The sequence below is a fragment of the Mytilus trossulus genome, chromosome 4 (genome assembly GCF_036588685.1).
Source record: "Mytilus trossulus isolate FHL-02 chromosome 4, PNRI_Mtr1.1.1.hap1, whole genome shotgun sequence".
Classification (NCBI taxonomy): Eukaryota; Metazoa; Mollusca; class Bivalvia; order Mytilida; family Mytilidae; genus Mytilus; species Mytilus trossulus.
In genome coordinates this window covers 35,210,193-35,228,036 of record NC_086376.1, presented here as the reverse complement: position 1 = coordinate 35,228,036, position 17,844 = coordinate 35,210,193, and the positions used below count along the sequence as shown (strand labels likewise).

Here is a 17,844-nt window from a genome sequence, read left to right as displayed (position 1 = left end):
AACTGATTAACCTTACATCTTTACTAGTGATAAGCTTGATGCGCATTGCATATATATAATGAGGGAATGATTTAAAGAGATTTTTCTGAGATTAAAGCTTTGAAATTTATGTTCATGCCCAAACAAGGGCTTCATCTTTGTCAATATTACCGAAGCTTTGCTAACCACTGTCCTTCAAAGTCTTGCAGACAGTTTGTTTACCTACTCCGAACAGAAACGGAGTAATGTCGCACTCTGTAAATGCATGTTTAGCAGGCAATAGTTTACAAATTTTTGAGGAAAGACAGGCACATAGTTAGTGAATGGGTAAATATTTTCGCCCATCCTTTAAAATGCTAATGTTCCCCATCTGCACCCACAACTCGCTGGTATGTGTCACATATTTGTAGTATTCACAGACGTCCGTATGATTTTTCTTTTCCCATTTCTCTAAACTTGGTGTTAAAGTTTGAGGCATGGAGTATCATACGAGTATCGGCCACATCTTGAGTGCTAAACAAGTGACGGTAGCCATTTACATTATTGGTATAAATAACTTTGACAATTTCGGGATTTACAAACATTTCGACAAATAAGTAACGCTCACAATCAGGTGGAAACATATGGGATTTGTCAAAGTTTTGAAGAATAAAACCACCCAAAAAATTGAGAAGTGCCTGTTTGTTTGTTTTAACAGAACGAAACCTCTTCCAGACAGGAATACTTCTCCCTTCAATACTCTGATACGCTGTAATGGAAACTGTAGTCTTAGTGTGTCCTGCGTTCCCTTTTAGCAGACTTTATAGAGTTGTTCATATCGTAGCGGTCGAAAGTATTTGCCACTATGTGCGCTTCAGAAAATCATTGGGACATATTTGTTTTAATAATCAGCTGCAAGGTAACCGCATGTTCTACTTTTCTTAACACCAATACATTGAGCCAATGCCATACCATCTCTGATTTAAGTTGTGAGTGATGGTACAATGACAGGTAGGGAAAGTCACAAAAAACTTCAGATTCTCCTTGCTTCACCAAATCAGACTTTTATGACTTTTTCGTGGTGCCGTCATCGTGCAAAAAGGGAAATTGGAAGATAACCTTCAGGTTGCGATAGCACATTTTCTATTTTAAAATCATCTCTACAGTTTCCCTAATTCAGTGAACGTCTAAATACAAGTTCTTGAATTATACGACCTGAAATTATTTGCCCCGATTTACATTGAAGGTTTTTGATTGTGGTAATTTTTTCAAACGTTTTCAGTTTTGACGTTGATATAGGACTATAGAAACTCCTTGACTGACCGAAAAAAAAGCACTAGTAATGAAATATCGAGACATATTCAAGCCTTCCTCGACAGCGTTGAGCACAGACTCTTGGACATCTCTTGTAGCATGCATTTCAGAAGAGATATTGATAAGACATTAAGGATGGGATTCCACATCAAAGGGATCAGTCATGGTTCATTCAGATGGTTCATAATGACAATATCATGTTCTTAATCTAATTTCATTGCTGTAGCTTTTGTTTCCTCGTGTAAATTCGCATTATTGCAGTATTTTACGCCCAAGGGATTCCATGAAATTTATAGTAAGGGTCTATCTAACAAGCGCAGGCTTTTATTTTGTTATGCCTACAGTGCCATCTAATCCGTGTTAAAGCTTTTACAACGATTTTTTAAACAGTAAAATGTCTGCTGCTCCAAGGAAAATATCCGAGTAATATTTGAATGTAAGTGATATATCGCATACCCATTGCTTATAAGAATCTATAAGAGGCTATATTTGAGCTTTTAATAGCTCCATTATATGAGCGTGATGACTTATGTCTGGCTTGTATTGTTGAAATAATGCTTCTGAATTAAATTAATATGATAACAAGAATCATATCACGGATGTTCTTTTACAATGTAGACCTCAAAACTTTCAAAGTCGATGTTTCTTTCAAGTAAACTAACGTACTTCAAAGCCCATTTTACAAAAAATCAAACGTACGACAACGTACGATACAGCCGACTCTTATTCATCATACACAAACTGTTTCATTTGCATCATTTTAACTATCATAATGGAATGAATGGGTGGATCGGATAAATTTATGTCTGATGCCTTGTCGTGGCAAGTAGAATATTACAACAAGAACGCGTTAATTTGCTATGAACCCCGCTATTACCGACACGCTTATCCGGAGTTTTAACGTGCTAATTCACCGGGCAATAGTCTAATAATTTTATCTTTGACACTACCAGTCTTTGCCTAAGGCTTTTATAAATGCTACGTGCTTGGCAGAGAAGCAGCATAACTATCTAGAATCCTTTTTCACGAAATCGGAACGCCAATTATATTATTATCCTTGGGTGTATCACCGAATTCCTATCAAGATCAAGCTCGCATAAGTTTCAGTTTTACGTAGTTCTCTTGAGTTCTTGTGTTCTACGTAGAATCGACAGAACAATTATTTACCAGTAACGTAGAAAAGACAATCATATAATTATACAGAGGGAATTTAAGTCGAAAAAGGAAGGTGAATTTTAAAAGGCATCTTTACGCTCGTTATACTTCATATCGAATTTCCTTTCAAAAAATATATAAAACATCAAATTTGATAATTTATTAATTGAACTTCTCGTAATGAACTGTTTCATTTACACCATGTACACAAAATCGTCAGACAAAAAGTTATACAATGTATAATAATAACATTGCTGTCGCTTTATTTAAAACATAATATGCTGCATGTGTTCGCATAAAAGCATGCGGCAGCAACGATATGACACAACCCAGAAAACAAAGATGTATGTAGAAGTTAGAATACACAATTAAACAAGCATTCTACTTCAATAAGTATTTGTTCACTGTAATATTTCATTAAAGTATTGCTTAGCCATTTGTTTTTTTTCACGCCATTTGGTCAATGGTTGAGATTTGTCTCATTGACACTTACACTATATTGATAATATATGGTTAAAACGTACTTTTATCAATAAAATGCGAAACTTTAATATGAAAACATCATATTCTAGTTGGGATTTAAATTTGATTTTTTGGCATTTGTTTAAATGTTTCTAATGTGTTGTGTTATATGTGCTTGACATTTTATTTCAGAAAGCAGATATAAAACCTCCAGACGAAAGACCTGTAATCCTGAAGCCTGAAAAATCTGTATCAATTAAAATTACAGCCAAACTTGGTGCCAAGGACAATTCTATCACTGGTAAACAAAATAGCATTTAAATTGTCATTTTTTGTGTTTTGTTTTCTTAGTAAAATTTTGCCCAGCCTACCTGATTCAAAACCTTGTGTATAATGAGATCATGTGTTTTAGAAAACTATATTAAAAGACACCATACTTTGGTAAGAACTAGCTTACATTAACCTCTCATGCTTTTTACAGATTTTGAAGACGATGGAATAGGTGTCCAGATATCTGCTCCACCAGTGGACGGAGAGGCCAACACAGCACTGGTTAAATATATGGCCAAAGTATTGGGTATCAGAAAGTCGGACGTATCACTAGTCAAGGTAAACACGTTTATTTTATTCATGTTTATTTCAGTAATATTTTGCACTGAATATTGATTGAATTTCAACTGTCGCAAGACACTCGTGATACAGTCGCACTATTGTCTCAAAAATAACAATTTTCGTTCAATGCTCACTCAACGTTGATTGTCTGTTGTAGGACAGTGGTACGTTCGTCGTGCAATATATTTTCGTTTAATTTAGAATGAATGTTTGGAAAAACATTCCGTCTACCGTTTAAGGTGGTACCCAACACTTTAACTAAAATTAATATGGCTCGTTTAATATTTATAAAATTCTGTCAAAGAATTTACTTTGACCCTTTAACAAAAACATAAAAATTTCAAAAACTTTGAACCAACCGTTTTGTCAGAAAAATTACACTGGTGATATAGCAGTTTGACAAACACCAATTTTGATCATTGAGATGCTTACTATTTCCTTTACAACACAACGTAATTGAAACGTTTTTCTGATTTTACAGAATTATCTCCCTGTAGTGTTAGGATGGTGAGGTTATTCCACCAGAACAATAATGCTTGTCCCTGCTGAATATGCGCCTTGCCGGATTCAAACAAGACAAATCTATAGCCTGTTAGCGTGGATTCAAGCCCATGAACAGTATAGGAACCAGCGAAACGCTGGATCTTGTCGGGTTAGGCCAAGGATCGAACGTAGCCTGATTTTTGGGCACGACAGTGACATAACAGTAACACGCGCATCCCATCACATGAAAACCTGAAAAATAGCCCTGAACAATTCACGATTTTCGCACGACCGACTTGCGACAAACCCACGACAGTACTATTACATTTCTTTTTTCTGCCTTGTACTCATCGGTGAACCATCTTTGACATGTCGAAGATGATGTGACCACTCGAAATATTTATTTCACATTTTGCATGACATTGTCACGACAACTATTTTATAGATCTTTCACGAAAAAAATTTCGTACGAGTTGTTGTCACCGGGGCTTAATTTAGCTTACATACCAAAACCTAAGTATGATATTAACAACAAATTTGTTGAGCATGCAAATTTACCAAAAGAGTAACCTTTTTTATTATTGAAAACATAATGATTAGGTACACTAATAAAGAAGGATGGCTAATTCTCATTGGAATTGTTTCACGGGGTCGTAGTTGAAACATATTTATTCATAGTGGCTTGGGAAGCAAGTTATTGCAACTTATATTATTCTCGTTCCGTTTTACGAGAAGCGGCATTAGCCTGCTCTTTTTCGAAATCTACAAGGATGGCTTTTACGTGTAATAAATATGGATCTCTCTTAACACGAGTCAGCCATCTATCGTCCCCTTCCGAAGGACTATCATTGGAAAATTCAGTCCCTAATTAACATAAACAGACGACAATACAGAACATCAGATTCCTGACTTGAGACAGGTGCAAACCATAGCAGCGGGTTTAAAATTTAAATGGTATCAAACCTTCACCCTTATCTGAAACAATAGTGTAACATCACAAAATAGAAAGACACACTATATTATAGTTGCTTAAAAATATGTCCCTTTTCTCTAGTGGATAGCCATATCTAAATTAAAATCACGAAGCAACTTCTTTGTCATTTTACTTACGTGCCAAAACACAAAACTAGTCTTTTGGTGGTGGCCTTCGGCTGTTGTCTACTCTTTGGTCGGGTTGTTGTCACTTTGACACATTTCTTATTTCCTTCCCCAATTTTATCTCGGTATAATTTTTTTTTACAACAATGTTAAAGAAGAGGGACGAAGATAACAGAGGACAGTCAATTTCGTAGATTGAAAATAAATTGACATGCTATGGCCAACAATAAAAGACAAACATATTAATATTCATTAAATTTGTACCTGAACTGAAAATATGTTGTTATACTTTAGATAGATATTTGCTAGTATGATCTTGAGGAAACAATGATAGTCCATCGGAAGTGGACGATAAATGGCTGACCCGTGTTAAGAGAGAGTCATGTCGTTTGCACGTTAAAGACACCCTTTTAGATTTTGAAAATGAGCAGGCTAATGCCGCTACAAGGCAGCACTCGCACAGTTGAAAGGGAATAATATAAGTTGCAAAAGTAGTTTCCCAATCCACTATAAATTAACATGTTTAAACTGTTGTAAGGCTCAATGAATTTTCGAAATTATCCATCAAGTGAAATAAATTGAGAGGACATTCATCAAAAGTCTTATTATGTTGCTGACACTAGGTTATTGATTTGCTATATTTTGTAAGACAATGTGTTTGTGAACGTACGATATAGAAAAACAAACACATAATTATACGAAAATACGTCAAATTTAGAAATACAAGCGAGCCATAAACCCTGTATTGCGAAACAAAATTATTGATTACTTTAAAACGGTTTTCCGAATTGAACTATAAAATAAACAAAGCTAAACCCTTTTTAGTAGATATAATGAACACTGAGATAACAATTTGACATTTTTTATTGTTATATACAGGGTTCCAGATCGCGAAACAAAGTACTCGTAGTTAATAGTCTAGAAAAAGATGTCATAATAACAAGTATCAAAAAGCCAAATAGACAAATGAAAGAACGAGAAGACGACAGATGAGCAGTACGAGCTGACTTAGTATGATCAAATGAACAGCATGTCCGTACAGTGCATTTACTATTGAGTTGAGGGATGAGATCTCCATGTAAACATATTTTGCTTGCCAAATGATGCGAAAGACATTATAAACATTAAAGTTCTCAGATGAAGTGGTTCCAGTTTGTCTTTATTCCAAAGCCTAGTTTTACACGGATTTTTGTAGTCACCATCAATCTAAAAAAGAAAAATACTATTTTTTGAATATGTTATAATTTGTATATTCAGTATTTGTAGATTTATTGTGACATTTTTTTATTTGTAAAATATGAAATTGACTCTCAAACATATGGTCATTCATTACTTTTAATTAAAATATTAAGGTAGCAATATTATTATATTGTAAATAAAAACAGGTTATTTTCATGATGAATAAAATTACAGCCTTTATCTAGGTGATATTAATTTATAAAACAAACTGATCTCGTCTTCTTACTGTTACTTTTGTTTTATTTTGTGGATTTTCTTGTTCCATTTCAGAAAAATTTACTTCATACCTGTAATGAAAGTCATGTCAATCTCCTTAATAAGAGACAACAATTCAGAATATATTGTTGAATAATTCTTTGCACAATATACATATGTAAACTTTAGCTGAGTCATGTTTGTACACTTTGTTTAGCTTCATAAAGATATGACTACGTTAAATAAATCAACCAATACTATACTTTTGTAACTATTATTTAATTTGTCAAATTTTGAAACATTAACGTTAATAAAATCACCCAAAATAGTCATTGCTCTAGTAATGCAATTTAGACAATTTAAAACTAGTACTTATGAAACAGATACTATAGTAATTGATCCCTTACAAGTACAAAACCATGGATATTATGTAGGTATAATGAGGATGATTTTGTGTTGCCTACAGTTGCTTGTTTAACTTACAGATGCAAAAATAGACACATACTTAGAATTTAAAGCACAAAGACAGACTTCTGATTCTCCGTGCTGGTCTCAAGTGCATATAGGTTATAGATTCGATCTTAATATGTAAAACCATTGACGTAAAATGAGTTATTTATATGATAACTGATATCTTACCGAGTTTAAACAAGAATGTGTCCATAGTACACGGATGCCCCGTTCGCACTTTCATTTTCTGTGTTCAGTGGACCGCGAAAATTGGGGTCAGAACTTTAATTTGGAATCGAAATTAGAAAAATCATGTCACAGGGAATATGTGTACTAAGTTTCAAGTTGATGTAACATTAACTTCATCAAAAACTACCTTGACCAAAAACTTTAACCTAAACTTCGCACTATCATTTTCTATGTTCAGTGGACCATGTAATTGGGGTCAAAACTATAATTTGGCATTAAAATAAGAAAGATCATATCATGGGGAACATGTGTACTGAGTTTCAAATTGATTGGAATTCAACTTCATCAAAAACTACCTCGACCAAAAACTTTAACCTGAAGCGGGACGAACGGACGTACAGACGGACGCACAGACGAACGAACGAACGGAGGCACAGACCAGAAAACATAATGCCCCTCTACTATCGTAGGTAGGGCATAAAAAGTAACTGTCTTTCAGGTAAGATCAGTTGTCGAAAGTTTAATACTGATAGATTGCGATTTTATAAACTTCCAAATTACAAATTCTTAGATTTTTAATTGATTTAAAACCATTTTTTAAAATCAAATTTTGGTATGTACCTTTAGAAAGTGAGGCTGTTATATTCAAGCCTTATTTGTTTCTATACTCCTAATACCTAATAGTCTATTTAAATGGTAGCTTACATTTGTCAAGGAACGTACTAAATATATAAACAAATTTACACATAACTTTGCCAGAAATAGATTAAACTTTAACATACAATTGACTTACGTTGTACGGTCCATTTCGATGATGGTTTTCCTTTGTTTCCTCTGATAAGCCCTTTCAATTTTTACATTGATTTCATCAGCATACTTCCTCCAATTAGAACCGTCTTGATACTCCCAAATAGCACTTACTGTGTTAAAAGATCATTGTCAGAAGTTTTTATTAGACTAGAATGTAGAAAATATGTAAAATTAAAAACTTAAAAAAAGCAATATTTCGTTTTGGTTTATTTTGTCTGATATTTTATTGATTTTCTTTTTTTTTTAGACATCGTGATATTGATTGGGCTGATATATTTTTATTGCTAACATTTACAATTATAAAAAAAGTAAATACTATACAAAGAGAAGAGTACCTGTTGAATCTGAATATATTGGAATGACGTAGTCGCTGGCATGTTTTGTAGATGTAGTTGCGACATCAGGTACATATTCATCTTCCTCGTCTGACATTGATCGACGTCTAGCAGGCCGACGTTCTGGCATTCGGGCCGTGGTCGGTCGACTTGTTTGGGATTTGTCATCTCTTTTTAAGGATAAAATATAGGTTGTGCATTTTTTTTAATATAACGATACAGATTTTTTTGATGATTCCAAAACATATATACATAATTTGTAGATATTAACTTATGTTTAGACTCGAATAAAACATTATTGTTATATTGTTTGATTATGACATAAAGGCAAAGCTTTCCAAATAATGAAATTAAAAATATATTGCAATTGTCAGTCTTACTACTAGTCTCAGAAATAAAGTAATGCAATGCTGAGGTAGTTTGGAAGTTTGAGCATCTCTTCTAGGCATGTTGCAAAAATACTTTTGTTTGAAATTATTTACCATTGTATCATTTGATGTGCAACGGAAAATATAAAAAAACGTAATAAACGATAACGCTGTAACAGATTCCATTGTAGTTTAGTGAATTTGAAATTTTTTAGACAAATTAGGTAAAGATAATTATATTGAACTTGATAGAACAATTTGTGTTTTGGGGATGTTTCAAAAAAATATGGCAGGTGATCCCCTATTTCCATTTGATATTTTGGAATTATTTATGTAAAGCAATTTTCATTGAATTTGAACAAACTTTTTATCGCTTTTGTCCTTGGATTTATGAGTTTTGAACAGCGGCGTACTACTGTTGCTTTTATTTAGTGTTCTTTCAATAAGTGAATATGCGGAACACATATACAATCATTTTAAAATAAGATGAAGTAATTGGTACCATGCAATTGGAAATAATAAGGTCAACTTAAAAGAGCAGGTTAATGCCCCTACAAGGCAGCACTCGCACCCGCAAAGTGGAAAGGGATTAATATAAGTTGCAAAACTTGATTCTCAATACCCCCCAAAAAAAATATGTTTCAACTAACTTACTATTTTGCTGGTCAATAATGTATAGGTCAATGGTATAATAATTTTTTCAGATAAAATTTAGAGCGATGATGTAGACAAAAATAGACCAGAAAGAAACGCAAACATTTTTCGATTGTTAACTATTCAAAGCAAATTGTTTCTCTTGTGATTTCAGTAAAAGTTTTAATACATTAAAAAGTTCAAATACATTTATTTATGCTATTCTGGATTTTTTTAATAATTATATTTGTTACTGTATCTATGAGTGTTAGTTTGATATCTAATAAGCACGTATTACTGAACGCACCTCTCCTTTTGTGCTTTAAATAAAGGATACCAAAATACGGATTAGTCTGACTTACATATCTTGACTTAAATCTTAGAATTGACAACGAGAGTCGTTTAAGAACAATTATGTGTTTGTGTTGCTCAGTCTATTTTTTTCATGTAATTTATTGTAGACTTAATTGTCTTTGTGTTATCCTTTTTGGTTTTTGTCATTGCATTGTAAGTTTCTCTTCGACTTCTGAGTTTTGAATGTCTCATGTCATCTCACGCCTTATTAAAGGTACGCTCTCTGGGTACATTTTGTAACTTATGTATCAATTCATCATATATATGATATGTATATCTTTTTCCTCGTCGTTGTTTTATTGAGTACATATGATATAATGGTTGGTGTTTGACCGTTCATAAAGTATTCTTTGATTAGATAAGAAACAATACTGGAAGCATAGCAACCACGAATATTTCTTTTCTAATTGATGGACTGAAACAAATTTAGGTTCGTATTTCTCATAATATATTTGCTGCTGTTTAGTAAAGAAATCAGCGAAAGCAATCACGTTAAAATTTAAAAAAAACAACACTGTTTCATATTTATTTCAGACTCTTCTTAACATTTCGATTATATCTTGACAACTTCAATTTCTGTCAAAGTGTGTGCCTTTCATTGATATATAGTGACTCTTTGACTGCCACCATTGTGTTGTTTTAATACTTACTGTAACCGAATTTCAAATCGCCCATTATTGCCCATCTTATACAGACATGTTCTTTTACAGTCCCATCTTACCTACATTGATACAAAATAAAAACGTAGTTAAAGATAGATTATCTATGGCAATACAAAATAAATAGAAACATATGTGATCTCTCCAAAAACTCATTAGAGATACAAAAAATGTAATGAAGCACAATATTCGTGTTTCGTCTTTACCAAAAATCATCAGGGGTCCTAATAATTTAGAAAAGTTTTATATGAAGAACTACGGAAATAAATGCTTTCATATAGTTGTGCCAAAACTGGCCGTTTTGTTGAATTTATTTTTATATATTCGTTATACTGGTTATACTCACCACAACGTTTCCATTCCCTCTTACATCTAAAACAGTCCCTATACTACCTGATCCACCATCGGCATCGCCAAACTCCCAATCTTGCCCTATAATATATTGTCTCAAACTTATCATTGTGAAACAGGTAGTTGTAGCTTTACTTTTCGTGAATATATTTGGAATTTGTACGTAATAATATATCAGAAGAAAACCATTTTGTGATATTCAGTTACTGCTCTAAATATGTTTATATATAGACATTATAACCATTCAAACACAATGAAGATGTCAGTATTCTATAAAGCTCATGTAAGTTTTAAAATGATAATAAGCAAGTTATATGCACAGATAATCTAAGTTATGATAACGATGTCAATCTTTATTTATTCCATACCTACCTCTAACAACTCTACAACCAACGGCGATAATCTCATCAACAAGAACTCTAGGTTCATTCACTTTCATAATTTTATAATGATGTCTTTGTTCATCATACGCATATACATTTTTATCGCCATGGTCCCATTCTACCCAAATTGTACCTTTAAAGAAAACGATGCAAGCTGATTAATTATTAAGAACAAATGATTTCAACCTTGTCAATGTAATACATTATCTGAAACAAAATCTTAAAAAATAGTAAAATTAGAACATTTGTGTACCACAACATGAAAATATCTTTGAACCAAGCAAACCTTTCAAACTATTATCATGATACTGTCATCATGAATTCACAATTTGATAAAATTGTTTTACGGGTATGTGTTCTTATGGATCCTTATCCTAACGTCCTTGTCATGCATAAGAAATATTTGAGTGTGCCTAAGTTTGAAAGCATGAATGATTGCGCCTTTGAATCTTCTTACTTTAAAATTAAACTAAATATGGGTAGAACGTACAGTAAACAGTATGATTGTGTTTACACTTTTATTAGCATGTTTGATGTATGAAAGCATTCCATTGCACAATATTCAGAAACAAATAATGTCGGTTCTTACAAACATTACAGAAAACTTGTCCATACATACCACCTTCGTTTAGACCGACCACTGTTCCAGGAAGATTACGATCCTGATCACCAAATGACCAATCAGGTCCTCGACGAACCCTATCGCCAAGTTTTAAGGTACTTAAGTTAAGTTCCAAAAACATTCCTTTTGCGTTTTCATGACTAAGAGGGTTGATTAAATCCATAACCATATCTAAGCAGTCATCCTATAAAGAACAGTTAAAATGCTAATACAATTTTAGTAAGACCAGTTTGAATTGCACCTAAAGATTAATGTTATACACCCACGTACCGCATATGTTCATTCAATAACAAAAATAGCTATGAATATCTTACAGTATTATTTTGTAGACGCTAAAGTCATACGTGTTTTAATTTTCTTGTAATTCGTTAGGGACATGGCATTGACGAGGTATAGACTAATATATCGCCGTTTTAATGCACATCTCTTGAAGAAGTATTCAAATTATCGCATTCTTGCCTCTTTTCTTTTATTTCAAATACACTTTTGATGTTTATGCACAAATTATCTAACATCTTTTGATCCATCTTTTTTAGAATTTTTGTCTCCCTTAATTACTGGTAAAACTCATCATAGATACCAGGACTCATTTTTGCATATACGCCAGACGCGCGTTTCGTCTACAAAAAGACTCAACAGTGACGCTCGAATCCCAAAAAGTTAAAAAGGCCAAATAAAGTACGAAGTTGAAGAGCATTGAGGACCAAAATTCCTAAACGTTTTTGCCAAATACAGCTAAGGTAATCTATGCATGAGGATGAAAAGCCTTAGTATTTCAATTTTTTTTTCAACATTTAATTTATAAAAATTACCATATCAATGATAATTAATGTCAGCACAAAAGTGCTGACTACTTGGCTGGTGATACCCTCGGGGAAATAAATCTCCAACAGCAGTGGCATCGACCAAGTGGTTGTAAATAAACTCATCATAGATACAAGGACTAAAGTTTGTATATATTTTGTATAAACGTGAGTCAACTGGATATATATTTGAACAAACTCTTATTTTATATGATATATATTAGATTATAATGACGCATACTTCACCCGATCTTTTTTTAAAGCGATTTTAAAATATTCTTTACAATACGTCCAGTTGTAAATCTAGCATTGGTAAAAAGACTGTAACATAGTGACTAGAAATTACACATCCATGAATCACAAGGACAATGCTGCAAAATAACAATAACTACTGAAGTAATTCCAAACTTGGATAAGGCATATGACCATGTGCTAGAAAAAAGAAACTGCTTACATGCTTATCGTCATGACTTAATGTCTCTCTGATTTTCCATTGGATGACCTCCCTGGTCTGTTTACTTGGAACATTCCTTATTTCTGAAGCAATATGTGATGCCACAGCCTGAAAAGATATAAACTGTGTTAATATCTTTCTAATTTCTCTTACTTATGTTTTCTTTAAAGGTACAATCATTTTATTTTGGCAAAAGAGACAGGCAGATTGTTCGCGAACTCTGGAAAACTCTGGAATTCAAATGGTAGTCCTGATATAGACATTATATTAGACCAAATATAACACAATGAGATAATACAAAGTAAAAATGTAAAAAAAAATAGCACATGAGATCACCCCCAGTTTTATGACTGGGGTCGTGTTGTTTAGTCTTTAGTTTTGTATGTCGTGTTTTGTGTACTATTATTTGTCTGGTTTATTTCTTATTTTTTAGCCATGACGATATCAGTTTATATTCGATTTATGAGTCTGAATATCTCTCTGCATGTCTCTTTCGCCTTTTTTTTTTTGCAGATGTCTAAACCTTAAATGAACAATTTATTGAAAATATATCCTGTAAATACATTTATCAAGCACAACCTATTTAATGTGTATGTGTTACCCAGTCATTATCCCTGTATACATTATAGTTACCGGTATAATGATGACATGTTGGAATATTAATTCATTAAACGAAATAAAAATTATAAGATATTCTATTGGGTTAATCAAAATCAGCAGTACCTGTTGTTTTTGTTTTAAGATGATTACAAAATGAATTATTTTTTTAAAAAATTTGACCTACCATTACTTGAGTCATTCTGATTAAACGATACATTTGATTGGTTTGTATAACTTTACCATGTGTCTGCCTTACTGCTTCTTCTAAAATCTACAATATTGTACGATCATTTTACATTAAATAAGTACCGTTTAATTAAGACAAATAATTGTTTTAAACAAAGTCAAAATGTGTTTGACCTAGGGTTTAATACATGTTAGTATTCAAAACATACAAGAAATCAGGCAAGACATTAGTGATTGTTAACCCGTATTTTTTCACGTTTAGATTTGATTTTTCATCCGACTTGGATAAGGTTCCTATTATTTTTAAATGAACTGAACCCAGCTCTTGAACATACAGGATCAATGCTTAAATACTGATACAAGTATTCTATTATTTGAATTTTCTGTTACCAAACTTCGAAATTATTTCAAATAACGAATGTATCTTCCTCAAGCTCTGATTCCATGCCCGGCTTTTTACCGTGTATGATTTATAAGCTCTACGTCTTTTAAGTAGTTTTAGATTCCCAAATATTGTGGTGTCGAGCATCATAAAAGTGATGTTCATTTTGCACGTCTGTTGCACAAAAAAAATGTTACCGTTGATGTGGTTATTCGTACTATCAAAAATAAAATATTCATGTTGATGAGTACGAAAAACAAGAGCGGCGATATTTAAAATTATATAATGTTTGAGTTTATTTGCATTTTCTGTCAATATAAATTCAGACTGTGTTACATTGGATTCCTTATTTTGCAAGTGATGTCATTAGTAAATTTCTGGGTTTCATTAAAAACACCAACACAAATCAATAGACCACTTTCGAGTTCATCCGTCACCTGAAAAAACTCGTCAATTATACGCGCCTTTATGACGTCATTTACCAGATAAGGAGGATCGCCTGTATCCCTGCACCATTAACGTTCATCAAGCGTCGTAGTGATCGTCATTGTGCAGGATAAACTAGAAGTAATGGTTTTCTGTATATACTTAATGACAATTCCCTAATGACAGCAGTGCTGATTGTCAAATTTGAGAATTCAATTTTCCGAATAATTCGTACAATATAGAATTATAGTTTTTCAACCACTCGCTCAACATTGGAATCGAAGTAACGACGACCCCTAAACGCACAAATGACGTTCACTAAAACCGGAGTTTTTGACGGAAATGCACAGAACTCGAAAATTGTCTACTGTATACAATAAAACAATTTATAGTCAACTACGACAAATTTATATCTTAAGATCTTTTTTAGTGTAAAGAACTTCAGACCTTCATAAAAATACGTTGTCTTCTGGGCCTAATAATCAAATGCACGAGCAAATTTTAAAACACGTAAAAGACATCGGCGATCAGATTTTCTTAGACATTCAAATGTCATGCGAACAGAAATCAACTCTTTGAAATATCATAAAAACCTTCCGGAGTTTTTGATCTCCAATGAACTTCAACTTTGTATATTATTTTACCTTTAACAATATTTTGATTCGAGTAACATTGAAAACTCTATTGGTAGACGAAATTCGAATCTGATGTATACACTTTTGAGTCTGATATCCATAATGACTTCATAAAAAAGAACCATACTAATCCGGTGATTTTCAAAACATTGAAATTAGTTTTGCCGGAAAAGTGAAAAAGAAATTATACGAAGCATTGAATCAAATTAGCGCCTTCATTTTAATTTTCGATAAGGATATAATACTTTTTCAGCGTGTTTTTATTTGTCTGTTTTTGTTAAATACTAGTTTCTTCTGTGGCTCCAATCATTTACTTACAGAATTATTTTTGTCATCTCCTATTGGAACATAATATATTTTTGTTTGAGTGCTATTTATCATCTCTAGCACACTATCAGTCTCTGGACGACCCTTGAAATATAATACATTTGCAAAAACTAATTTCTGATCAAAATTGGTATAGTCTACTTAAAAAAAAAGCATACACATTATGTAAGTGGAAAGAATAATGATACACTCACAATTGTATCAACCGATCTAGTCCTCATTCAGCATAGTGATAAGAGCAAGTAGAGGTATGCAGCATATTTAGCATTGCATTTATCTATTTTATCTAGTCCTTGCATGCTAAATTGGATACTAGTATATGAAATCAACATGCATGAAAATAATCAAGTTACTTTTGATTTATATAGTAAAAGTTTATAATGAATACAATGCAAATCAAAGTTAAAAGAAAACGATAAGGTGCTTACATTCTTGTTCCGAAGACAATGTATCTGTAGTAGCCAGAATAAGGAACAAGTAGATAAATTATAATTGTTGTAACCATAATCTGTCCTCTTTTCCTATATTGTGATAACTCAAACCTGTTCTTTCATTAACACTAGAATGAATGCATTATGCGGAGAAGAATATGCTACCTTTTCCCGGGCACAAAAGATCACCATAGCTTTGCATAAAAAGGAGCTCACTACGTTTTTTTGTTTATTGTTTTAGGTGTTGTACCTTTAAGTTTGTCCATGTTTTGTTGTTCTATCCGTTAGCAATTTTTTGTCTCTTTCTGGTAATGAGAAATGTGTTTCAACTCTCTTGAAAAACATTGAAGAATTGGAATCGACTGTGAAATACGGAAAGTTGACGATAATAATCAAATCATATTGTCGATAAATTTCTGCAATTACAATAATGGTGATTCTCGCATCTGCAACACTTATTTATGTTGAAGTAATACACTATAAATGATGTCAATATCTCGCAAAACTTACACGGAAATTACCAAAGACAAAGGAACAGCTCATACCAACATCTCGATCAAAATCAGGGAATACACGCCCAGAAGTTGCATCCGTGAAAACGATCATATGACCCTGCAATGGACTATCCCCAATTTGACCTAGTGGACCTGTTATGAATGAAAGGAAGATTACGCATTATTTATTTAAACATACACTTGTATATCATGGGATATAAAAACTAGCCATATAAAACTAGATTAGGCAAAACTTCACAATTGGCCCCGCTCGCAGAAAAAGCGTGAAGCCATTTGCAGGATAGGAGTATTTTCACGAAAATTTCAAAGCCCAAAGCTCGCAACTACATTGAACAAGTCTATATACATTGACAAGAGATTCACTGATACAAACCTGAAGTTTATAAGGACAAAATAAAAAACGAAAACGAAACAACGATCATGAAAACTTTTATTGAGAATTCAGGAAATAGTATCACATGTTTAATGACACCATTTTATAAGAAATCATTTTGATATGATGTATACCTTTGTTTAATAATGCTGAGCTTTGTATTCCGTTTGGTTATCTATCATATAATTACAATATTTGTTAGTTAAGCGCATTGCCTGTATGGATTGCTCTTAACGTTTTTACTCTCGCCTTTCAGTCCACTAATGTAGAATAATTTAATTTTGGATTTAACGCGTCTTCTGATTGGCTGACGTTATTTTGTTATCAGGCCATAGACATAATTTAGTCTTGTGACCGTGACGTCGTCAACGTTTTTTCATGTTTTTCTACCGTTTAGAATAAAATTTAGAATTAAATTATAAGAAATGACTGTTATATTTTTTCGGTCTATTCGAAATAACATAAAAATGTGGTGCACACTGTTAAATAACCTGCTACGCGCGTTATTTGGTGTCCACTATTTTTTTAATGTTATTTCCTCATAGACAGAAAAAATATTACAGTCATTCCTTAATCAGAAAAAAAGGTAAAGTTGATATCCCTGAAACTACTTTTAATGCATATTCACTTGCTTTTACCAAGTCACAACTTTTATAAGTGGATATCCTATGTGATATATTTATAAAAGTTGGCTTTCTAACTACTTTGATCTAAGCGTAACTGATGAGTCTGTTGTAGACAAATCGCGCGTGTGGCGTATCATTCCTTGTACTACAGTATATATTTTTTGGTTGTTTTTTATTTTTTATTTAAATTATTGTTGTTTCCATACAAATCAGCTGTCTAAAAATGATAGACGCTTGTTTTTCGTATTTTCATGTTAGCGTTTACATTTATAACTATTTATAATTATAAATTACCTGACAGAACTCCAGCTAGTCCCATTATTAATCCTCCTATAATGGGTGCATCTCCTTGTGGTTGTAGTTGCGCTATAAAATTTAAATAAGTAGTTTAGGAAAATAATAACAAATCATCATAA

At 32.6% G+C, this 17,844-nt stretch overlaps 2 protein-coding genes across 2 annotated transcripts; one reads left to right on the top strand and one right to left on the bottom strand.

Moving 5' to 3' along the window:
- Positions 1-2,730: 2,730 nt before the first annotated feature.
- LOC134716571 (UPF0235 protein C15orf40 homolog) lies at positions 2,731-6,075 on the top strand. Its single transcript, XM_063579583.1, has 4 exons — positions 2,731-2,781; positions 3,082-3,190; positions 3,371-3,498; positions 5,962-6,075. The coding sequence occupies exons 1-4, from the start codon at positions 2,731-2,733 to the stop codon at positions 6,073-6,075; spliced, it is 402 nt and encodes a 133-aa protein (XP_063435653.1).
- A 140-nt stretch (positions 6,076-6,215) lies between these two features.
- LOC134716570 (uncharacterized) lies at positions 6,216-16,553 on the bottom strand. The gene is made up of 12 exons (XM_063579581.1): positions 16,425-16,553; positions 15,475-15,567; positions 13,712-13,798; positions 12,928-13,035; positions 11,668-11,854; positions 11,038-11,181; positions 10,661-10,746; positions 10,306-10,376; positions 8,301-8,470; positions 7,949-8,075; positions 6,531-6,608; positions 6,216-6,288 (listed from the first exon to the last, which is right to left on the bottom strand). The coding sequence occupies exons 1-12, from the start codon at positions 16,518-16,520 to the stop codon at positions 6,216-6,218; spliced, it is 1,320 nt and encodes a 439-aa protein (XP_063435651.1). The 5' UTR covers positions 16,521-16,553.
- Between the last annotated feature and the right edge of the window lie 1,291 nt (positions 16,554-17,844).